Here is a 26,306-nt window from a genome sequence, read left to right as displayed (position 1 = left end):
GGCTCACTGCCACTACCCAGCATCATGACAGAGTATTGTACTACAGATTGCTAGCTGAGAAAAAGATAGAAAATTCAAAATTTGGAGTATAGTTTCTACTGAATACGTATTTTTTCATACCATCGTAAAGTTAAAAAAAAAAAAAATCATTACATCAAACCATTGTAAGTTGGTAACCATCTGTATTAATGTGTAACCCAGATCTTCCTGAAGTATGAATAAGGTTCCTGGAAATAGTGAGAAGGAAGGCTTGAAAGGTAAATTTAGAGAAGACGTTGGCTAAGAGTTCCAGTTATTTTGTACACATTGGGGACCAGTTCAGTAAATGGCTTTTTGGGCTGGAGAGTGGTTGATCGGGGTCAGGCTTCCAAAAGATAGATCTGGCAACACAGTAAAGGGAAAAATCTACTAGAAATGAGAGTAGTTAGACATCTTGTAGGAGGACCCAAAGTGATCTGGGAATGGAAAGGATGGGACAGATTGGGTCTCAACAGTGTCAAGGAAGAATTGGTAACTATGAGAGGAAAGCAGAGAGGACCTCACTGAGGTCAGATAGTATGGATTTATTATAAGTCCATTGGACTGGTTGTCGAGACAGTCTGCCTTATAACTTTAAGTGTTAACATTCTTATAAAATTACAAACACATTAAAGGCCAGAATCATGGCTTACTTTTCATCATCCTTACATCTTTACTACTAGCACAAAGCCTAATGGGAACAGAGTAATCTCCTCTATATTTTTATTCTCTCCATATAAAGAAAGATGTTTAGATACATCAAGTTATGTAAGCTAGTTAGTTCTGCCTCCTGTCAGCAGGTGGAACTTCTGTTATCTGTCTTCCTGTTTTATTTTTACATTTCTTTCTTTGTAAGATACAATTAGGGTGACCAGATGTGTGCATTTTCTCTGGCTAATCCCAGTTTAGACTTGTTCTTCTCATACAATAACTAATAGTACCTTTCTTCACTCTTAAAAGTTGGTATAGTAAATTCTGTGGTCTCTCTACATACATGTACAGAAAAGTGCTAAGTTTGTATTAGTCGGTTTGACTGTAACTTTAAAGAATACATCTGTGTAACTACTACTCCAGTCAAGAGATGCAACACTGCCAGCCAGTAGAAGTCTATTTCCTGTTCATAACTCTGTCTCTCGTCCTTAGAGTTAACCACTATGCTGATAACCATTTCCTACTTTTTAAACTAATGGAAGCTAAATTATTAAAGCCAAAAATACCCTACATGGATTTCTTTCCAATTATCCTTCTTTTATTTATTTTATATACTTTAACTGTGGGTAATTTCATATGTATGTTATTAATAGGTTTCTTTAAAATATTTGTATTTTAGTATATGACTACAAGGTTGTAAGCAGTCATCCTGAAGATAAATGTTGTATTTTCATCATTTATTTATTACACTAATTTAATGATTTAATGAACAAGGGAGAACTCTTGGCCTCAAGACTTTGATAGTCTAACGAGCAATTACAATACAAATTATTCATTATAATGGGAGCATGCACAAGATGTTGTAGGACATTACCCAGCCTTGGGGGTGATAGGGAAGACTTTTGACAGAAGTCGATGTCTTGTTTTAGTTTGAAGAAGAAGTAGGAATTATGCAGGGTGAAGTGAGGGCAGAGCACAGGACTCACTTTCTAAACAAAGGAAATAGCACAGAGAAAAGAAAGTTTGGCACAATTAGGTTACTGGAAGTTGTTCCCTGCAGTTAGAACACAGAGGGTGTTCTCTGTGATCTCCTGCTAGGGGAAAAGGGTGTCTTTTGGATCACCTTATATTGCAGAGCAGTAAGAGATGCAGTTAAAGGTTGAAGCCAGATTATGAAAGGTCTTAAATGTCTTATTAAGTTTGAACTCAATCTTGAGGGCAATGATTCCGCTTTGAAGCATCTAATAAGAAGTGAGTAACTTGGCAGCATGTTCATATTTGCATTCTTAGAAGTTCTTTCCTGCTACAGAATTAGGACATTTACATGGGCAATCCTAAAGGCAGTAAAAATGGGCTGGGAACCATTGTAGTCATTCACTTGTGAAATGATAATGGTTTGAGCTAAGCCAGAGGGAATGAGAACAGAGAGAAGTGGTCGGATTTAGGATACAGCTGGGGACAAAATCAGTGAGATTTTAATGATTGATTATATGTAGAATTTGAGCAAGAGAACAATAAAAGACGCCCAGATATTGCCTGGAAGTGGGGAGCAAAGGTGGTGACTTAGGTTTGTAGAGGATATTTCTAGTGCAGTGTTGAACTGGTTGAGGTTGAAATATCTGTGGGACATCAAGAAGTAAATGACTATCAAGCACTTAGATATATGGGTTTGAAACATTGAAGAAAAATTTGCGATAGAACTAGACACGAGGGAACAATAGCTTCTAGGCGGCAAGGGAAGTCATGTTTTGGACCTTAATAGGATATTATACCATTTCGAAGTTGGAAAATGTGAATAAATTGTCTTCATTGTCTAATACCATGACATTTTTAGGGAGTTAGTCTTTGGTGTTAAAGATTCAAAGATATGCTCGTATAAAATGTTTTCATGATCTTTAGTTTTTATCAGTTTGTTCTTTGGGGCTTCCCCCCCACCACATTATCCAGGTTTTAGCTTTAACCACAACATGTGTCAACTATTGAAATAAATATAACAAAATGAAATTATTATAAAATCATTAGAATTAAAGCAAGAGGCATACATTTATTAGGGTTTAGCAGGCTAGGGGAAATATGGAACCCCCTGGGTTTACATGTTTAGATTTCTCCCAGTTCTACAAATAAAATGTGTATGGAAAATACTTTTACAAAAACGTCTATTTTTAAATACTTTAAATAGAGAATATTTGTTAGTCATTTTCTGCTTATATTCAGCTTATAGAGATACTTAAAATATTTGTTAATCATTTTCTGCTTACTTTTAGCTTATAGAGATACTTAAAATTTTATAAATCAAATAATTTAAAAGTATATTTCTTATAATAGAAATATTTTCAGATTTAAATGTAGAAATGTAGCTGAATTTTTTAGTGTTATACCTTCTATCATAAGACCACTGTAACTTACTGCTTTGCAATTCCTAAGTATATACATAAATATTTTAATATCTTAGATGTACCAGAATGCAGTTTCCCCTCAAAATATGGTTATTTTGAATATTTTGTTTCTGAAGATCATGGTAGCAATTAAGCTTAGCAATAATTTACTAATACTTGAATACTTTAATTTATTCTCTAATTTGAATTTTCAGAAGTAGTTCTTTTGTATTGATATTATTTTCAATGGTCTATAACCATCTTATTTCTTAAGCTATATATAATTTAATTTTTGATTACTATGATAATAATTAGATACAGTGCATAATACATGATAGTTGTTTTCTTTCTAGGAAAATGGTTCTCCTGAAGAACATGCAATCTATGTGTGGGACCATTTCATAGCTCAGTCTGCAGCTGAGAATGTGTTTTTTGTTGCTCACAGCTATGGAGGACTTGCTTTCGTTGAACTGGTAAGTGCACATGTAACTCTGTTTTAATTCCCAAACTCTTTACAGGTTTGTCCTCCCCACTCACTTTTAATTGATATCATTACTTAAATTACTTTAAGAAGGGTAAAAACAAAATATTGTGAGTAAACAGTTTTATAATATTTGGAAGAGTGTATTTATTTATTTTATTGTGGCAGAGCTTTTCAGTGCTAACCAGAAAGCTTTTTGCCTATTCCTTATTTGCATATTACTTCTTAATTTCTATAGTGTAGAGCATTTTCATTGACTTGATGATACTTATGTTTCCTGTGTTATATGTACAACTATTGAAGCATGTGTTATTTGTAAACTGTTTAAAATTTCAAGAGATCTTTTGAATATTGGAGACTCTTTTGTTTAACTTTTATCTCCACAAGTCGGTACTTGATACTTGATCAGAGTTCATATAATTTGTATTTAAACCATTAGAAGGTTTCCATTAATCTGCTAAGTGGAGTTCATTGTTTGGCCGTAAAAATCTTTGCATTTCAAAGTAACCGATTCTTGGAGTTAAGGTTGTGTACATTATAGAAAAAATTATCAAGATTTAAAAATTTTGTCTGTATCATATGCAGTGTTACAAGTGCCACACACCTTGTGCCAGTATGAGTAGCTAATGGGATATAATCAATACAAAAAATGCACTGATGAAGAATTTATGCCTCCATGTCCATAAACCTTCTGTTACAGGGAAGTAACAGTGCTATAATAAAGTGATAAATTTGATAAAAGTGCATTTGGCAATTTTAAATCCAAATAGCCTAACATGGACATTAAAAACAGGACCAGCATTGTTGTCTAACTTCTGTTTGAAACCTTTGGTGTGCATTTCTCTTTGTTGTGGAAATTAAATATATTTTCATGGCCTTTTCAACCTCCCCATACCTTCTTGCTCACCCACATGATTTAGATATAAAACTGGTCATGACACCTGGGAATATCTTAGCTGACCTAACTTCACAAATGCTTATATACTCTTAAGATCGATAAATAAGTAAATCTTTTATTAAATGGATTTCACTTTTTAGAAATTATTCTCAAGTACTTTTAATTCTGCTGCATTTATTTATTTTAATATATAATAGATATTTTAAGATAGCTCTTTAACATACTAGTTGTGAATGTTGTCTTTCAGTTCTTTTAGCCCCTACAGATATAGATCTATACACACACACACACACACACACACACACACACACATAACATATATATGTACCTTACATTTTCTTTGTAAGCCATAAATTACTTAAAACTTGAAATTTCATTGGCTTTGTAGAGTAACTTAAAATGTATCTGAAAGCCTGCAGGACTACCCAAATTCCAGATTACTATAAAACATAAGTCCCCCCCCCTTTTTTTTTTACTCTAAGACAGTTCATAAATGCCTTTTGTGCCTCAAATTTGGAATTTAAGTGAATATTGGATAATTTTTTAAATGAACTTAAGATGACAGAGTAACAAATGACCAGTGTGTCAGTCCTATTTTGCCTGTCCTTCTTGTCACACACTGGTGGATATTTCTCTACTTTTGTTCCACTTTAATGTAAAGCACACAGATGTTTCAGAACAAGACTTGACTTCTGACCTTGAGGCTATTAGGGTCAGGGTCCTCAGGGCCTGTGAAATTATCACAAGCTGAGCTAAAGTTTTTCTCCATCACAGGAAGTAACCAGTAAGTAAGAAGTTAAAAAGGAGCTTTGTCAGAGAGACAAGATGGTCTCAGTAAGGGTCAGCTTCTGTAGTCTGCTGTCTCTGCAGGAGGTGCATGCATGGGAGGAGGAATATAATATAACCACTGGCACATCACATATCTGTCAGGCAACACCAGGACTGAGAAGTCTATTTAATGTAATGTACCTTGTTTAGGTTTGAAAATATTAATGGCGATTATCTCAACTTCATAATACTAGCTACTTTTTGTGAAGTAACTTTAATTGGGGTATGTTATTAGGGGCGTACACATGGTGGCAAATGAAGAAAAAGTGGTTCCTGACCTAATAATACAGATTCCGCTAAGCAAATAACAATAACTAAAACCACTAAGGAGTTTTACATAAATTTTTGACAAAGCTTGATTAATAATATGTTTACGGCCATTATGTTCCTACCTAATTTTGAAAGGATTTTTAAAAGATAGCACAGTTAAAGAAACAACAAAACCATTGAAATGGTTTTAAACCTTTGCTTTCTCCTGAAAGTTGAATACTGTTCTTTCCTATTCTCCCTGATATTCTTTGGGGAAAAGTCACAGTGTTTAAAATGTTGGCAAATATTTATTCTCTCAGGATTTTTTAACATGAGTGTAATGCTTGAAATTGTTTTACATGGATTCAAAATTTTAATGTTAACTTTTAAAAGAAAGTGAATTGTGGACATCTTAAATTATGTTTTAGAATTTTGTCACAATAGTACATTGTACACATCAGGCGTTAAATCCTTTCAGTCAAGTTTGACTGTTTTTGAATTATCATAAAATTTTACTCCTGCTTAAAAACTCTTTATGTATTCCCTCCCTTGTTCTTGCAATCTTGCTATCTCTCTTTGTCTCTATCTCTTTCCACCCCCCTTCTTTTTGGAGCAGTCTTAGTTTGTAGTATCATGTTTGAATGCATGGAGTTTGTTTTTCTACCACTCTCATATTCTCATATTATAAAATGTATCTTGCCACTTAATTAAATTAAAATTCTGTATAATTGTTTAATATTAAATGTGCTGCTAATAGATATCTGAAAATAAATTACTTTTACATTTAGAGCACAAAATATTTGTGGAACTTTCATATTTTTCTAATTGTTGTTTTTGAAAACTGAGAACATTTATGATTATATCCTATTTTAAATTGTTGAGTTTCTCCTGAAACTCAACAATTTTAAATTGTTGAGTTTCTCCTGAAACTCCTTATTATAATAAGAGGTTTATTTTCAAAACCAATGCTCATTTTATGGTAGTAAATCTTGGACCTAAGCTCATAAAAACAGTATACAGTTTACTAAAATAATGAGAAAAGTGATATTAAAAATATCCTTTTCACTGCATCTATAATCACCATATGGTAACAACCCAAATTTTTAATGCTCTAAACTTTCTGTGATCCTTGTAAAAATAGCTGTTAAGACAGCTCTGGTAGCAGTTCCAGCATTCACTCATTAAAGACAAAAGGGAAGACGGAAAGAACTATTTATTTTTATGAATTGGTAATGAATTTTAAAAAGTAATGTATCTGTCCAATGTTGTCTTTTCTGCATACTGAAATAGATTCAATATAAAAACTTACAGTTATTAAACCTTCATTTACAAAGTCTTAAATTTCTGTTTTTAGAAATTCTCTTATATATGAAAGAATAAGTAGTCATAACTAAAACACATTTACCAAATTCATTCAGAAAGACGTCTACAAATAATGAAGCTTACTTTTGCATTATATTAGTTGTTGAAAATTAAGCTCATTTTTAAAAATTAACTGTCATTAAAAACAATACATTTTTAAGGTTTTCATCATGTCTTTCACTAGCTACTTTAATGAAGTGATTCCATTGCTTACATTGTTGGTCATTTCAAAGTGTCTTGCTCTTGTCTTTCTAGCTGATAGTTTGACAAAATCAAGCAACCTTAAAATTTTCTTATATTCGGAAAGAAGTTAGCTTTCACTTGTTAATGCCCAGTTTCCAATCTCAGCTCACCTTACCGTCCATGTTTGCAGTGTTCAGTAAATCAATTTGCATTCAGATTTCTTTCTTTAGCCAAAGTGAGAGTGTTATGCTTTTTTTATAAAACACATTAAACAATTTCAGTAAATGTATTTCATTAGTTTATTGAATCATCTTAGCTGATATAAAATTATCATTTTTCTTCTGGCTTTTATTTCCTTTTCCATATTATTAGTGATATGTTCACAACCATCACTAAAAACATCACGTAAAATGTGTGAAAACTGCTCCTTTTGAAAGTGTATCTCTACCCACTTTTGATTTTGGTTTTTCCATGCTTGTCAGCACTTGATTGGCACCTCACTTGCATGTGAATTAAGGAATGAAGGGAACGCTATTTCCCTGCCATTGTTCCATGCTGGGCTCCCTAGCCTTCAGGCAACCTAAGCTGACCTTCAGCAGCTGATAGAGGACTAGATTTTGGACATAACTGTGTGAGGACACTTAAGCTCAGTCTACTCTGGGTCAGTCTTTTTTTTTTTTTTTTTTTTTTAAAAACACGCCTGAAGCATGGTTTGGATTTACACTGAAGAGAAAATAGAATGCGACTAAAAGTATTTGGGTTTACCTTCAGGGACATCAGCTAACTATGACCTTAAAGAAGCATCAGTTACATTTTGTCTACAAAGAATGAAGTAAATTAGATATTGGTACTAATGTGATCAGTGAGAAAAGCTACTGGGAATCAAGAATTGAGGAGAGGTAGAATAAGCAAGGGATAAAGCAAAGAAAAATGGAGCCATCATAGTATCAGAATAATTCAGGCCAAAAAGACTTCTTACAGACCTACTTTAAAATGTTGGTAGTAGAGCAAAAATAAGTTGCCATTTAAAATGTAACTTGCAGTGGTGCCTGGGTGGCTCAGTGGGTTAAGCCTCTGCCTTTGACTCAGGTCATGATCTCAGAGTCTTGGGATCGAGTCCCACATCGGGCTCTGCTCTGCGGAGAGCCTGCTTCCTCCTCTCTCTCTCTGCCTGCCTCTCTGACTACTTGTGATCTCTCTGTCAACTAAATAAATAAATTCTTTAAAAAAAAAAAAATAAAAAATAAAAAAATAAAATGTAACTTGCATTTCTGATTTGGTTGCCTACATGATACAAACAGCATGTTAATGTATGGGATGGTTACATCTTGTGTGGGATGCTCTCTTAATTTTTGAGTTATTTTACAGGAAGATGGTTTAGTTTATGTAACTATTTTGTATGCTTCTAAAGAGAAGAATCGGAGGTTATTTTTGTCACCTGTATTCACTTTTATTTCATGCCTTGCAAGTAGTATAGATAACTATCTTTTGATTGATTGTTGGTGATACTAGTTTGAGGAGTTAGTTGCAAGAATCCGAGTGAGATCCAGTGAAGGGCTTTACCCACGTAGAAGTAGTGAGAGTAAGCACGCATTCCAGATGTTAAGGAGGAGATTCTACATGGCTTAGTGACATTGAATCCAGAAAGCTGAATGAGAAGAAAAAGGGTATGGTATATTCTTCCCCATACACAGAATATCAAAGAAGATATAAAAGGAATCCAAGCACAGCAGATAAATAATAATAAACAATGATTATGCTGATACATAGGTATTTGGGGGAAGTGTTTGCACATACTGTGTGGTTAATAATAAATGAATAAATGAGATATCAGGTCAGGGTTTTAAAAAGAAAAGGAGAGAGTTATACATACAGATGTGATTTGTGAGTAAACTTCACAGGAGTTACCTGTGTATTGGAGTTTGATTTTTTTTAACTTTTACTCAAATGATTTTTAATAAGCATTAAGAGGACCACTGTTTGAAGGAATGACTCCGTTTGTTCATTTTTATGTTAACTCCATTCCTTTTGTCCCATATCTAACCACCCAACACATTTTGTCATTTTCCTCTGAAATACTGATCATGTCCTTTCTTTTCTCTGCCCACTGTTAATTTCATCATTTTACAACTATATCATTGTACTCTTCTACCTGTTTCCTACTGGCTCTCTTTACTCTTTATTTCACACTATATAGCACACTGTAGATAATATTATTTAAAAACCCCTTTTACCAGGCTACTCCTGAATCTCATTGGCTCCAGTTGTCTGCTGAATTTTGTCTCCTCTCTGTAACTGTAAGACCCTCTGTATAATCTGATTATTTCTTTCCAACTATATTTTTCCCAGTGGAAACTTTGAATTCTAGTCTGATTTCCTTACTTCTGTTGCCCCATCTCAACTACTTATCCATCCGTGGCCTCCAAGCCCAGTGTGGTAGAAGAACACAAAACTCAGAAGATGACCTGGGTTTGAATCCTAGTTCTGATACCTAAAAATTATGATGACTTGGGTCAGATCCCTTTTTTGTGTCCTCCTCTAAAAGTACCCACCTCACAACAAAGTTTGAAGATTAAATTAGAAAATTCCTGGTTTTGAGGAATTAAATCAGTTAAATATGAGTCCAGATGCCCAAAGGAGGTGCTCATTTTCATTTTTGCCATTGCCATTTCCCCTTTCCAAGTGAAAGAATTTCCCTCCTTACTAGATTTTTCACAAAGTATTCTCACTTAACTCCCCATTTTTCTGTTGTATTTTTATGTTTCACAAAGGAACACTTAAGTTTTGTTTTACTAATTAGTTTTGGTTTTGTCTTTTTTTTTTTAAAGATTTTATTTATTTATCAGAGAGAGAGAGAGGGAGAGAGAGTGAGCACAGGCAGACAGAATGTCAGGCAGAGGCAGAGGGAGAAGCAGGCTCCCTGCAGAGCAAGGAGCCCGATGTGGGACTCGATCCCAGGACACCGGGATCATGACCTGAGCCGAAGGCAGCTGCTTAACCAACTGAGCCACCCAGGCATCCCTGTTTTTGTCTTTTTATCTCTGAATCTTACCTTGCCCAAGTTATCTGGACTCTGTTCCACCACCCCTCCCCAAGTTTGGAAACAATGTATACTCCAATAACATGAGGAGGCTTAAATATCTGCAAAGTCAATTGATCTATATAGAGAGTTTGAGCACTAGTAGTAACTCTTTTACTAATTAAACTTAATAATTCTTCGTGCCCTCCATGGAATATTGACTAATTTGGAAATTCTGCCTAATCAGTTCTTTCACCTCAGACAGTAATACCTACCCTTTCTGTTCCTGGTGTTAGTCTCTCATAGTCTTCTTTCTACCAGTGTCGTCATCCCTTCTGCTGACTGAAGATTGCTTCTCTCTGACTCACTCTTCAAAGTATAGTCTTCTCAGTCAAAAAGAAAATTATTAAAGTAAGTTATAACTATATCCTCATAATGTTATATAGCAATGTATGCAAATAGTCTAGGAAACTTTATATTTCATCCCCAATTATGAGTTTAATATACTCTTTCTTTAATAATTAGCTTACCTTTGCTTATTTCCTTTTCTTTACTTTAAAAAAATTTTTGAGGTTAATTACTGAGATATAATTGAGATATAAATAAGATTTTTTAGATTTTTTTATCTCTTATTGAGATATAAATAAGATTTTTTAAGCTTTCTTGAGATCTAATTTGCATGCCATAAAATTCATCTTTTAAAGTGTCCGATTCAGTGGTTTTTAGTAAGTCCACAGAGTTGTACAACCATCACCACCATCTAATTTTAGAATATTTTCATCATCACAAAAGAAACTCGATACCCATTAGCCATCACTCCCCATATTTACAATCCTACCAGCAATGTAGAAGAGTTCCAGTTTGTCTACAACCTCATCAACACTTGTTATTGTTTGTCTTTTTTATTTCTGCTATTCCAGTGGGGGTGAACTGGTATCTCATTATGGTTTTTATTTGCATTTCTCCAATAACTAATGATTTTGAACACCTTTTCATGTGTTTATTGTGCCATTTATGTATTTTCTTTGGAGAAATGTCTTTTAAAATTTTTGTCTGTTTTTTGTGTTGTCATTATATTGTTGAGTTCTAAGAAATCTCTGTATATTCTGATACAAACCCCTTATCAGGTACATGATTTGCAAATATTTTCTCCCATTCTGTGGGGTAGCTTTGCACTTTCTTGATGATATCCTTTGAAGTACAGAAGTTTTTTATTTTGATGAAGCTAAATTCATCTAGTTTTTATTTTTGTCACTTGAGTTAATTTTTGTACATTGTGTGAAGTGTGGCTCAACATAATTCTTTTAAGTGGAGATATTCAGTTGTCTCAGCACTATTTGCTGAAAAGACTATTCTTTCCCCCTTTGACTTTTCTTCGCATCTTTGACCATAAATACATAAGGGTTTGCTGCCGGATTCTCAGTTCTATTTCATTGACATATGTGTCTCTCCTTATACTAGTACCACACCATCTTGATTATTGTAGCTTTGTGTAGTAAGTATTGAACTTGGGAAGTGTGCACTCTCCAACTTTGTTCTTCTTTTTGAAGATTGTTTTGGCTAGTCTAGGTCTCTTACATTTCCATATGAATTTTAAGATCAATTTGGAGAGTATGGCCATATTAATAATGTCTTCCATTCCATGGACATAGACTTTCTTTCCATTTATTTAGATCTTTTTTCAGAAATGTTTTATTGTTTTCCATGTACAAGACTTACACTTCTTTTGTTAAATTTATTGCTCAGTATTTTACTCCTTTTATGCTATTGTAAATGAAATTATTTCTTAATTTCATTTTCAGATTTTCACTGTTAGTGTAAAAATACAATTTTTATGTGTTGGTCATATATTCTATAACTTTGCTGCATTCGTTCATGTGTTCTGACATGTGTGCATGTGTTAATTTCTTAGAATTTTCTATGTTCAAGATCATGTAATATTGAATAAAACTAATTTTACTTCTTTTCTGATCAAGATGCTTTGCTTTTCTTCCCTCTCCATTCCCTCCTTCCCCAACTGATCTGTCCAGTATAATGATGAATAGCTATAGTAGCTACAGTAAACATCCTTTTGTTCCTGGTCTTAAGGGGAAAGCATTCATTGTTTCACCATTGAGTATGATGTTACTTGTGATTGTTTCCATTCTTGGTAGATCATTTCCACTAAGGACCTTGTGTGCTTCTTAATGCTTATATCCCTCATTCACACCAAGATCAGGTTGCTCAAAAGTCTGACATGGAGAAGAATTTCACTAATCTTTAATAAGAATCTTCTTGTAGAAAAAGGATCCATATTACTCCATTAGAATTACCTTTGGAAAAAGGCTTTTTCAGTATCCACATAAATGGGCATCCAGGTCTTATGACCCTACGACTGTGCAGCTGCAAAATTGGGCACTCTATCTGTTGACTCAACAGACTTCATGGAAACCAGTGGTAAATTAGCACAATAATATGTTAAGGAGAACCCAGAGAAATTGAAATATTAATTTGTTAGATACAAATCTTTCTACAAGAAATACTTCCTTTTCATTGGTTTTATAAAATATCTTAATGAGAGATTTTGCATTTTACTGCAAGTATGAGAGCATGATTGACTATTTTAGACCTTTTTATAAAGGGAATTGTAGAAAAACACATTTCAGTTAATAAAGAGGCTATTTTTACTATACTTACAGCATTATGATAATCACTCAATATAAGCACTTCCCCAAATAGGATTCCCAACTACAGTGACACCTCTGATTTGACACCACAAGTTGAAAAGGGCTCTTAGAGGACAAAAATTTTATAAACAAAATCATTTAACTTCTGTTTTAGAAGTTAGACTTCAATCCTTATTAAATAACTTACTCAAATTAACTCCAGGGGAGCCAGATAGACTCAGACTCAAAGCATACTAGGTCCATGTTGGGATACAGCTTGAGAGAACAAAGGTAGAAGCCAGATCTGGGCAGAGGTCTCATTACTAGAGTTTAGAATGGGTTCAGGAAGAGCTAATTTAGCTGGAGAGATTGACTTTGGAGGGAATGGCAGGTGAACCATTACTAGGAAAGCCTCAGTAGAGCATGGTGAACTCAGGCTTAAATTAAGAGGTATAATCTGGTTTCAGGGAACAGAAAATCAAGGCATTGGGTGATAAATGAGTAAATAAAATGTAGTCACTGGTTCTAAGAGTATCTCTTCTCCCCCAACCATACCCTACATCACTGCATTATAGGGAAGGAGAAGGGGGAAATAAAGAACAGGATCCAACACTGGGAAAGGGATAAACAAAACAAGGTTTAAGGCTTCAAGCACTGGCTAGGAGTTTAGAAATGGAATCCTTTCCTGAGGAAGAAAGAGGTTATAGCAGTAAGCAAAAACATCAAAAGGATTATGAAATGATGAATCAAGGCTGAAGTCCAATTTATGTGGCTTAGGTCAGAATGGGATATAGTAGAATACTGCATTTAAGGTTATTTAGTTACTCAAGGCTTATCCTTGGTGTACTGGTTACCGGGTTTCTATGGCAATAAACGGGATGAGGTCGGAAGAGCTATCATTTTTTCCTGTTCTCATGGCTCTGAAATGATCACACTATGGGTGTAAAACATTTTGTGCCCAGAGAAACAAAGTGATATTCTTCTAAGCTGCTGTGTTCTTAACTTTTAGAGTTGGAGACTTTTAACCCCGATACGTATGTCAGTTTTCTCTCTTCTCATATTTTTTGTTATTGGTTTTCAGCACCTTTTCAGTGAATAAATTTAGATCACAGTAAAGCCACCTGGATCTCATAAGTTTGACTTTATAGAAATTATTTCTTGGGTTTGAATATTTTGCCCTCCAAACAATAAATGGTTTAGAAAACTTTTAAAGATACTAATTCATTTTTTTTTCATTTGAACATCCCACTCAGGGTGAAATACTGGGAAAACCGATTAAAGCACATGATACCTGGCTGCAAGAAGGTGACGACAGACTAAATAGGAAGCACATTTAAACAGAGTGATAGATAGTAAGATGCTTGTGAAGTGGGGTTGTAGCCAAGATGATAACTGCCCCAAAATGAAAATCCACAACATAAATTTGACTTAAGTATTGGGAAGGATTGTTTCTGTTAATAAATTGATACGATCTTTTTATCAGAAAATAAAAACTCAGTAATGCTTTTTTACCCTCGTCTCCTATAAACCCAGAGTTATGGTTAGTTTTTTATTTCATTAATTATTCTCATCCTTGATCATGTATTGAGTGTCTTAATTCATAAGTATATTTTGCTTTAAGTCATCTCAGAGTCCTTTTCTTAATTGGCAAAGAATAAATAACAAATTCATTATTTTTTATGGTTCCTATTATGCTGCTAGCCTAACTGGGCCTATAATAAGTATATACTCAATAAATAGTTTTTGATCCTATATTTATATAGAGATAAGTTATCAAAAGTAGATCTCAGATGGTGCTTCCTTGAGTCAGATGAAGAAAAGTTAGGTGTGGGCATTCATATTGAGCCACAAGATAATGCAAAGCAGGGTGGACGAGAGAACAAAGTTCATTATTTAAGATGTAAAACAGGGACATTCAGAATCAGTATGCTTGAGTGTGTAGGAGGTATTGTCTGAGACCCCAAAATTTTGGACACTTAGAAGGGCCATTAATGGAAATTGGTCAGTGAATGAAGAAAAACAGCTAAGAAGATATTGAAATCTCTACTCAAGGGAAGTAGCCAGACCTAACCCTAACCCCAAAACTAGTTATGTTTTCTCTGATTAAATTGAGCAAGTTAAATCTTATATCCTCTAGGAAAAAAAAAAAAAAAATTGCCTATTTAAATATGTATTAGTGTATTCAGATTTTTTCTTAGTTTTCAAAACCTTATTTGAATTTTTCCCATAAAGAAGTTTATTAAAGAGTATGAGAATACAATAAAAATTTCTATTTAATATTTCAGTGACAATTTTATAATTGAGTCAAATGATTAAAAAGTGTTCTAATTTCTAATATATCTAGTTTATGCCTAATATTCTTAACATCTAACATCTGACATCTAACTTCTAACATCTTATCTCCAAATTTCTCTACTACAGTAATCAGACATCTGGATTAAAAGAAAAACTTAGCATTTATCTTTCTAAAAGAGAGGCACTGGTTAGAAAGATAAAGCACCTCAGCTTTCTCCTACAGTAAAAATTCCCTATCTTGACTTCTTTCCAGTTATAAGACATCAAGGGATGCTGTAAATTATAAATGTTGATTTCCAAAAAATTCTAGTAGCCTATCTGCTAACAACAAAGAAACCTTGACTTTCTCAATAAAGTGGTGCCCTGTGAACAATTGTCATAAAATGATATGAGATCACTAGCCCCTATACATTGCCTTTTTGTATTACTGCTCAGTTTACCTCATAACAAATTCCTATTTCCCGTGTCATTAATAATGTAATAATAGTTTTTATCATTGTTACACACTGAGCCTTAAATTTTCAGTTTTACATTTTTAGGATATCTATCTAAATATTAGACATATTTTTGTTTACAGTATATCCGTATATTAAATGTATAGTAATATATTAACTATCTTTAGTATATTATAAACCTTCACATCTGGTAACACTTGGCATTTACTCCAAGATCTTACAAGAGATTTTCAAGTAAAACAGATGCCTTCAAATCTGACGGCTGTATTAGAGCCCTTTCTCACTTTCCTAGAGCCCTGTCATTGCTATTATAATGGAATCTATATAATGTGTCAGCCAGCCATGGGAAGCCAAGACATGATTGGGTCAAGAACAGTTCTAAGCAATTCATAGCAGTGTCTTTTTAAATGAACATTTTAAATAGAACTGGCATTTGTGAGTGTCTTACACATCAGAAAGTAACAACAGCATCTTAATGTTCATCATGAGCTTCACTAATACTTTTAATGATACTTAGTGTGTACCACTGTCCTTACCATATACTTTATATAAATAAATTTTATCTCATTTAATCCTTATAAATCTTTGTGAGCTTCGTACTGTTATCCCCATTTTACAGATGAGAACCATTTAAGTGTATCTTTTCTCCCTTTGAAGGCAGACCTCTCATTTTGTTACCCTGGGTTTTGGTGTGTTTCTTCTCTCATCAAGTACCTATGCCATATAAATGGTGTAATATACTGACAATGGTGACTCTTCTCTCTAAAACAACCTCCTGGTTTTTCCATATATTTTAGGATTCCAGTCTACATTTCTCTGTTGAAGTACATGATGATTTAGTTTTTATTCTCTATCCTATTTACTGCTTATTCTTCCTGTGCGTTCCATGCAGACTTTCAATTTTAATCAGTTCTTAATTACCCAAACTAATGAAGTGGAAAGAAGGTGTGGAAAATTTAAAATAACAGGCAGTCCCCAAATCATTTATGTTTAAATTTTGAGTATGTTTTGATGTGGTGCTCTGGAAATTCAGTGTAAGCTGAAAACTTGAAAACAGTTTATGAAGATCTGAAAAGCAGATAAATTTCCTTGGCCAAGCCCCTGGTTGGCTCTTCTTTGCAGCTCATTCCATGCTTAGAAATAGACAGCTGTCTTCTAATACCAGCAACATAGACTTGACCTTTCAAGTCTCACTGGAAAAATTTCTGCTATCAGTGTTTGCTCCTTCGCCATATCCATATCTGTAAGTTACACCTGGAAGTAATAGCTTTATAACATAGCAGCTACCAAGTACCAGACATTGTTTTAAGACATGCTTTGTATATATTAATGCATGCAGTCCTTAAAACAGTCCTATGATATAGGTATTAATACTATTCTCAGATACATATGAGGACACTGAGGCACCAAAATGTTAAGTACTAAGATCACACAACCAGTAAGTGATGGAGCCAGAATTTAAACTTAAGTTTTCTGGCTCCAAAGCCCATTCTTATAACCATTATGCAAACTGCCCCTCAGAAGAGAGCACTAGTTTAGGATGCTACTGAATGTGGTCATTAAACATTGTTTTAGCAAGGCGTTTTATAACTGAAGTTTAACTCTTTTAGGTGGGTATATTAACCCTGTTGTACAGATGAAAGACGGGTTGAGGAACTTGTCCAAGTTTGCCCAATAAGGATTAGATCCAGAATTGAAATCCAATTTGAAATCAAAAGCCAATGTGAGAATTAATGAATTTACCCAAGAAACAGTCTTCCCTCTGACAGATTTTTTTAAAAATGGCGTGAGATAAATTTATTTTAAAATTGAGTATTTTTTAGGGGTGCCTGGGTGGCAAATTCAGTTAAATGTCGGGCTCTGAGGTCATGCTCTCAGGGTCATAAGATCGAGTCCTGTGTCTGGCTCTATGGTCAGCACAGAATCTGCTTAAGTTTCTCTCTCCCTCTCCCTGTTCCCCTACCCCACCCCCAGCACTCGCTTATGCACCTGCACTCTTGTCCTGTCTCTAAAATGAATAAATCTTTAAAATATATTTTTAATTAATGAGGGAACTTTCCATTCAAAAAAATTCTACACTTACATTTGTAAAGTACAAAATTATTTAGTAAACTGAAGATCATACTTTTTAAGCTGCAAATGTGCTTTTAAAAGCAAAAAATCACGTATTGTGCAGATTTAGATCAGGAAGGATAGAATTTCATAATTTGTTGCCTATCATAATGTCAACACTATCAAATATTAGTTGATAGTATTCCAAAATTGTTTTTCTTTTTTTCCTACATAGTGGAGAAAATATAGCAATTTAAATATTGTAACAAAAAGTTAAATCATAGTTGCTTCATCCTTTGAATTTTACTTACTGTAAATTGGAGTTTACATTTCACTATGAATACCAGACTACTCAAAATTCTTACATTCAAAATTAAAATTGGAACAAGGAAACATTTGAGTCCCTATAATTAACCTGCTACTTCATGCCTTTCTGATTTATTATAAAGCACTGCATCTGATATCTAATACTTGAAAAGCTAAAAAGGGGTGTTATGGTGCTTTGATTTTATATCTCCTGCTTGCTCCATGTAAATACTAAAGTTTTCATAAAGCTTTAAGTCTAAGTAAAGAGGATAAAACAAATGAATGACATATTTACATATGCCTTAGGAAAAAAATCTTATTAACACTAAATGGAAACGTAAAATCTTACCAATGTAGAAAGCACTGGAACTGTGAAAACTAAAAAGTAAGCTATGTTTATCCTGTATAGTCTCATATTTCTCTTCATTGGCTAAATAAATGAGTGTTTTAAGATATCTGTGTCCTTTAAACAGCTAAATAAACAGCTTTACATAGTGAACTTTATATTAGATGTCAGAAATTCATATTTTACATAGGGTTTTTGCTAAGGAAAGTTCATACATCAGCAACTAAAGGAAAATCGCTTATTTTATTTTTAACATTGGAAGTATTTGCTACACACCTTTTAAAAAATGCATCTGCAGCTTTTTTCAAATTTAAAATTCAAAGTTAATGTAGTAACAGATATTTACTGGTTTTTATTCTTTTGGTAGTATCTTTATTATTGTTGCTGACACTATAATTCTTTTTTAAAATATGATTTTGACTTCTTTAAGGTTTGAAGGGCTTTTTAAAAATGTGAATTCCTAAGGGAAAATAGTGGGTTTAAAAACAAATGAAAAATGAAAATATTTAGGAAATAATTTTGCACAAGAACTTCCTTGAACACCCGATAATTGAGCATTTTTGATGTAGCCTTATACAGCATCTGACTTGCCTTCAACACCCTTTAACAGGGATAGAGCTTTGTGTACTAACTTTGTGTACTAAGTAGCTCTTGAGCTCATTATGCATTCTAATCAGATTTCAGAGTGGTTTTTGGAGATACACATTTTAACTTTAAAAGAAAAACTGCTCCTCTATCAGTAGGTTAACCCCGATAGAGAATAATCTTTGGTGACTGGGAATGATGATTATAATTTTATATCTTGAATTATTTTTCCTACAACATTTTCATTTATTCTCTGATCAAGAACTACCTGAGACAGTGTCTGCTTTTTTTTAAGGTTTTCATTTCCAGTTCATGAATACAAATATACTGAAAATTTAACCTTCTGAAACATCAGCAATATTCAGCTATGCCCAGAAATTTTAAGAAATCAGAATTTTGTTTGCACACTCTCAAAGGTAATGCTGAGTGTTTCTCCCATGATGTTTTCTTCCTCTTTGCTGCACTCTAGATCCCAGAAAGAGTTTTTAACCAGCTATTAAAAATAACCCATGTTAAGAATCTGCAGGAAGTGTGAGGTATTCATCAGTATATATTTACTGTCTGAAGCTGATATAGCTGTAAGGTTTTTTAGATCCAATTGATCTATTGCGCATGTTCCCTCCCTAGGTTGCAGGACGTGCTTCTATTTGCATAAGGCCCTGGGCAAGGTTCTTTCTTGCATTGATTGGCCTGTCCAAGGCAGCCTGATGTGTTCTTGCATTGATCACTTTGTCTTTTCTTGGAAGACAGTGTTACACTGAGTTCATCTCAAACATTCTAGGGAGAAGGTAAAACTTTACTGCAGATGTCTCAATTTTATTCAGATGTTCCTTTGAGTATAGGCCCTTTTTGCAAGGATAAGTATCTCTTTTTTTCTTAACTAATTTGGATGTTTCTGCAGTTTGAGTGCAGTGTAGACTAGATTATATTGAAAAAGCTACGTTAAAGAAAATTGCCAGAGTATATGCCATTTATCTTGTGCTATTTTTGTTTTTAAAACAGTGTATCTCACTTCCAGCTTAAAACCATTTTCTTTAAAGATGATCTCTTAAACCTAGGCATAAACTAAAACTTACTGGTGTTGTGATAGGTTACCACTTATCTTTACTAGCTGTATAGATTCCTTAGTTTCAGTGAGACATGCATTGCTTTGTGTGTTTAAGAAAATAAGGAGTTTTATTAGTTTCACAGTGAAACAGTAGTCCAGAATGACTTGCCTGTTACTATTCATCATTATTAGTAAGTAATGTAAATGTGAATGGTATGTCAAATATGGAAATTATTAAGCAGCTACATATCGGTATTAACTATGTAAACTTTATTTCATTATATCATAACTTCTGTGGTAGTGTGTTATTTGGTGATAATGGGGACCTGAGTTTAAGAATTAAGTCTTCAACCAAATCTATGAGAAGTTGAGCAATGAATGTTTTGCAGTTTAGCCCTCTTTATTGGCTAGTCCTTAAATCAACATTTATATTGTCTGCCAGAGAACATATTTGCCTACACAGCTAATTATCAAGAAAATGCCCATTACCCCCAACCTATTTACTACATCTTTAGTGAGGAACTGATGAGACGAACGTAGGCTTCTGTCAAGATGCAGGGCAATACCCTCCTCCCCGCCAGCTTGCTGTTTCATCAAAGCCTATGTGAATTTATGAGAAGGTTTACTTTTGGCAAAGATTTAGAAATGTGTCATGGCTGAATTTGATTATTGTGCTGTTGGTAATTAAACTCTGCTACGACAATTCCTTAATGGTTTCAGAAAGCATATTTACTAACACTTTCTACAAATCAGGACATTTTCATATATGCTCTTTTATCTTCATTAAACAGGTCACTATTTCTGACTATTGTTAAAGTATAGAAAATAAATGTCACAGAAAACCATTGCGCCAATTATTTCACTCCATGGTGTCACTGTGGCCTCACTTGGTATCACAGGACACAGAAACCTTCTATTTTAATAATTGTTTTGTAAAATTCAATAGGAAAATATAGAGATCATGTTTCTTTTATTTGCATCAGAAATGCTAGAATTCATACTTTAAAATTAAACCTGGAATGAATTCACTGTTTATTATACAAGGGCAATAACCATGTCAGGTTGTTAGATAATGTCATTTGCAGTTTTAAAGGTGTTTCTAAAAGCTACAGCATTAATGAGATATATACATGAGTTAGATGAAATTTTTTCATCAAGTGGAAATGTCAGTAAACAGTTATTATTCATTTAAATAACATGTGTTAGAAAACAGGGCCATATATTGGAAAAATTAATTTTGGGGGTGATTGAAGCTTAAATTAAAATGAGTTAAGTTGTTGCTCATTTATATATATATTCATATAAATAAGAAAAAAGCATTCATAGAGTAATGATGAAATTTTTTCTAAAGTTTATTTTTTTTTCTAAAGTTTAAATATAAGTTTGGTAGTTTGGGAAAACAACTTGTGAAAATACCAATGAAAAAGGCATAAGAAAGTATCGAAATGAAAAACCTCTTAGTTACTTAAAAACAGCTCTTCAAAACTGAATCCAATCTGTGGAAACATGGATATTACCTTGCAACTTTTGTTCAGTGCATCTCAACTTTGTGCTGCAAGTATAGCTCTCTAAAATGGAATTGTATAGTGTTTGCACATTTTTTTCCAGCTAAAATGAAACGTACATCATCTTGCATAATTTACTTGTCTCTTGTGGTTAAATTTGCATATCTGAATGAGTAAGTATATATCTTGAGCTCTTGCTAGATGTAAAATAATCTCATGAGTGGAGGAGAGCTCTTTTACCTCAGAAGTCAGAGGAGTCTATATTTCACAGCACCCCATGATCAAACAAGCTAATTCAGATGCTGGAAAGTGCTTTTGCTTAGCTGTGTGGAAGAACCATTGACTGCATACAACCAACAAGTGTATGGTGCGACAGGAGATGCATTGAAAACCCCTTATAGGACTGAATGACAACCCCAAGCACAAGTAACCATGTGCAACTATGAATAGGTATAAATACACACTTCAGCTGGCCAGATTTTTTTGCTCTATAATTCAGTCACAATTGCTGTATTTCTCCTCCAAATTTACACCACATAATCAGCTGCTTGAATGGACCCACACTAGAGAAATAATAATTCAGTATTTGGTGGGGGAGAAAAAGAGCTTGGCCTCTGTGCTATTATGTCAAGATGTTGTATCATGCCCACTCTTTTTATTACTGCTCAGGTACTACTCAGGACCTGAGACTTAGAAGAGTCCTCCAAACTTTCCCGTGCAGGGATATCAAGATCTGAATATGAAATATGTTCTCTGTGCTCAGTCTCTTTGTAAGACATATCTGAGGAAACTTGGTGGGGGAGGGGATGGAGTGGGCTTTGTTTTCAGGTGCTGGGAAACATAAAGATGGTGAAATAGCTGGTAAAAAGTTGTCCACTGAAATCCATTACTTTCCCCCTTATCTAATGAAGAAGCAAGAAATTGCTAAAAAGCTTTCAAGCTTAATGGGTTTTCAAATACAGGAATAATTATTTTTAAATCATAGAAGGAAGGATATACTGATTTCAGCCCTCTTCTCATTTTTTAAACCCTGTGACAAAGCATCATATATTTATTGATGATTTCTAGAAGTTACCATATTTCCAGTGTATCATATTGTAAATCTGAGAATTTCTAGTAACACCATGGTAACTTAGTAGTAAAAATTATTAATCATTAAATATGTATTAAAAATGTATCTCTTCATAAAATCTTAAAAAAGAGTTTTTTGTTTGTTTAATGATATACAGTTTGATCTTTCATCTTTAAGTATATGCTTGTAAATTTCCTGTCACTGTCTATGATAGTATTATATATAGCACTCTGGTTGCTTAAAAACTTAAGTTTTAATTGTAACTATGATTTTTAATTCACATTAGTATATGTAAAAGTTCTAAATTTTTCAAGATACAATTAAATATAAAAATCAGTAAGATATACTCTGTTTTATGCAAAAGTGTTACTTTTCTGAAAATAAAGCAAATAAATAAGAGGTTATATAATTTCTGAGTAAAATAGTAGCCTACTACCTTTCTCTTACTTTTCCTTACTCCTGCCCCAAGATAGTATTTTAAGAAATGGTATGTATTGGTTAATAAGCAAGTACTGACCACTGTTGGTAAATATAACCAGCTGTAAATATTTAAAATATCTCTGTGGCTAAGGAAATAATGTCAAAGACTAATATTTGCTTTCTGCTGTATTTGTTCTTGCCAACTTTTAACAATATTAAATCATTCCTGGAAGTATAGTACAGTTTTGCTTTATTGTCCTGAAGAAAATGTTTTCAGTGTAATGATAGTTGTTGACTAAAAATATGTTATGGTCCATTATTTGATATGTATTTATGATTGTTTAAGTATGTGGAAGCACTTAATAATCTTTGTGGTATCATATGCCTGAAGAGATAGTTACTTGAAGGAATACACATATGTTAAGGAAATACCTTCCTTTGAAATTAATTAATCTCTTATACTCTTTTCGGCCTCTAAGCACTTTACAAGAGTCTTCTTGTTTGTAGCTGTTTAGAACACAGATGCAAAAGAAAATCTGTATTTGAACATTCTTAATGTAGGCTTTAGGAAGTTAAAGCTAAAAGCTCACATTATCTTTTTGGTGTCTGTGTACATATACTTTCAAACTCTTTTATCTGAGATGTTCTAAAGAAGAATCAAATGTAATCATGGTCATGTTAATGCTGGTGATAGAATACATGGATTACAAACCTTTTCCATTTCTTTTAACCTTATAGGAATAATAATAGCTCCTACTCACCATTTCTATCCAGCTGTGTGTGAACCTAGCTTCAGTCTTCATATTTCTAACCCAGCATCTTTCTCATTCAACAGGCATGGACCTGTTTATCTTACCCTTTTCTACAACACAGAAAAGCTGGCCCAGACATTTATTCATATATCCCCCGAATCTACACTTACAGAAATGTTTTGTGTTAAGTCTAAAAAATTCTCAATTTTTACCTCTGAGGATGGAGGCTTTTCTTAACGGTGTTCCATTATCTCTTAGCTTTTAGAAGTCATTGCTCTCTTTTTCTTGGGTCTTTTGGGAAGTGATGTGGGTCAGTGGCAGGGTGGGGTTGGAAATCTCATATCACTTTGTGCCTACATTAATAACAAATAATCGCCAAATATCTTATAGTGAAATTAAAGATGAAACTACAAATATCCATAAAAACAAAGATTTGTAAAAGAGATAAAAGAACACAACTACTTCCTAGAAGTAATGTTTTTGCCTATTGAAGACTTACAGGAAAGTACTTGATGTTTAGTGCTAATTGCAATAGCATTTTGTTCAACCATTCAGCAAAGTAAAAAATCGGCCCTCTCCCCTCACAATTATACAACTTTGGTTTTTCATTATCACCTATCTAAGCAGGTACCTATTTTTACTGATTTAGGATAAAATTCCCTTTCCTGCAGAAGTTTTAATGATGTAACGAAATAGCTATTGATACAATTAAATTGAACATAAATATGTCCATCTGCTTAACCCGAGATTTTAACAGCCCTGCCAAAGTTAAACTTCTTAAAAAACTCAACTGTAGGCATTTTGCAACTTTTTACTAAATTTAAATAGTTGGAAGTGTCAAGTTTCTGCTTTAGCCAGAAGTTATTGTAAAAGTCCTAAATACCTATCAACTTTTAACTATCATTTGGACCTTGTGTTTATGCATACTAAACTATTGCATTTACACCTTCCTCATTTTAAAGATGTAGCAATTTAAACGCACACTGGACTCCTTTCATAAAAGACTAATTATGTTCCTTGCTTTTAAAACTGCAAACTGGTAGTATGTGCATTACTGGTTTATGTGGGAGAGTAGTTGACAAATGATTTCCTATATAAATGCATGTCTTAAATAGCCTTGAACTCCTTTTTTTTTTGCCTTGCATTTTTATGCAAATAAAATCTAGCAATTGTTTTTTATTAATTTGTTTTTCATTAGTAATTTCGTCGTCATATATACCTAGTCCTCTGGCTTTTTCTGTCCTTTTTATTTATCATTTTTATTTGTATGGGTGTTTTCTTTTACATTGTTTTTGTTTGTTTGCTTTCATTTATGGGTTCTATATCAAAAATTTCTATTAATAAACTAGTAACCTAGACAGTATTTTATTGAAGGAGAAGCTAAGTTTACCTTTCTTGTCATCTATATCATTCTGTAGATATCTCATTGCTCTTTAAAAATAACTTCTAAGTTTTCTCATAGATTGTATTGAGAAAGATTATTACTCAGTTCAGTTCCATACAGTATGTGTAATTTTTTTTATATTTTAATTTTGTGTGTTGCATTTTCTTCTAAAGACAAATGTAGATTTTATCTATTTGTATTTCAAATTTTAGGATCCAGTATTCAGAACATGCACCGTAAAAATTAGACCGTTTTTAAAATCAGTCTTTAATATAGGCTAAATATGCTAATCTTCGCGTACCAGCAAAAAAGAGAAAAAATGTTTAAACACTCATTACAGGTTTAATTATAGTTTCGGATGGGTTTTCGGACTCCATTCTGGCCATTCCGCTTTAGCCATTCAGGCCATGCTGCCTGTATTGTGTATTCAGCAGTTCCTATTAGACGTCTTCACAGTGACTGATTCTGCTGGGCTTGCTGACACCCGCTTCATGCATGGCCTGCTGTGCTGGGTGGAATATTTTTTCTGAGCTGCCTGGAACATTAAGGATATCTTGGCCATGTCAGTCTGTGTACAGTGTGTGTGTGTGTGTGTGTGTGTATGTGTGTGTGTGTTCATGTGAGTATGCATTCCTGAGCAAATCAGTATTAAATAAATGATTAGGTGGCACAATTTTATATACATGTAAAATTTCAAATTTGAATAACAATGGATTTATAATTTATTACTGCATATATTTTTAATAATTTTAGTTCAGTCAACATTAGCAAGTTTCCTTTAGCTTTTAGTGTCTGTAATTATTGACACTAGGGGGCACTGCTTATCCTCAGTTGCATCTTTCTTCAGGAAATGAGTAAAAATACTCAGCTGATTTCTGTGCTCCTACTTTAATTAACAATTGAATTTAGAGAACTCTAGGCTATTTAATTCTTTGTTATTTTGGTTTTATTTCTAATGCCTATATGTAGCGCTAACAAAGGGGGTGGAGCTATTGATTCTCACAAACAAATACAGTATCCAGTGCCCCAAACAGTAACTTTTTTTTCCCCATTGGAAATGTCATTCTTGGCAAAACCAGAAGGGCAAGTTTGCCCAGTGATGAGGTTTAGATCCCTTGCCAGCTGTGCTTCTAGCCAGCAAGTGTGATGAACAGCTTTAGAAATCAAGTGAGAGAAAGCATTCAAGAGTTAGTGTGATTCATTTGGATAAAGGTCAAGAGAAAGATAAGCAAAGCATAAGAATGAAGAGCACAAATAGCAATAATTCGTACCTTTTTTGCTTATAGAATTTCACTGGTCTTATTTGTAATTTTTAAGCACGTACTTAGTTCAAAATTGACCTGTAGTTCTTCTAAAGTATTTTAAAGACTGTATTTA

General features: G+C 33.5%; 1 protein-coding gene across 2 annotated transcripts in view; it reads left to right on the top strand.

Annotated features, from left to right (window-relative positions):
• Positions 1-26,306, top strand: part of LOC111148361 (family with sequence similarity 172 member A) — a 419,289-nt gene that overhangs the window by 227,174 nt on the left and 165,809 nt on the right. For both annotated transcript variants that reach the window (XM_022504858.1, XM_022504857.1), the window contains one exon: positions 3,398-3,517. In XM_022504858.1, the coding sequence (XP_022360566.1) occupies positions 3,398-3,517 (120 nt within the window). The remainder of the gene's footprint in view (positions 1-3,397; positions 3,518-26,306) is intronic.

This window comes from Enhydra lutris, unplaced genomic scaffold, assembly GCF_002288905.1.
Source record: "Enhydra lutris kenyoni isolate GAN:26980312 unplaced genomic scaffold, ASM228890v2 scaffoldscaffold19, whole genome shotgun sequence".
NCBI classification, from domain to species: Eukaryota; Metazoa; Chordata; class Mammalia; order Carnivora; family Mustelidae; genus Enhydra; species Enhydra lutris.
This window is presented reverse-complemented; position numbering and strand designations above follow the sequence as displayed.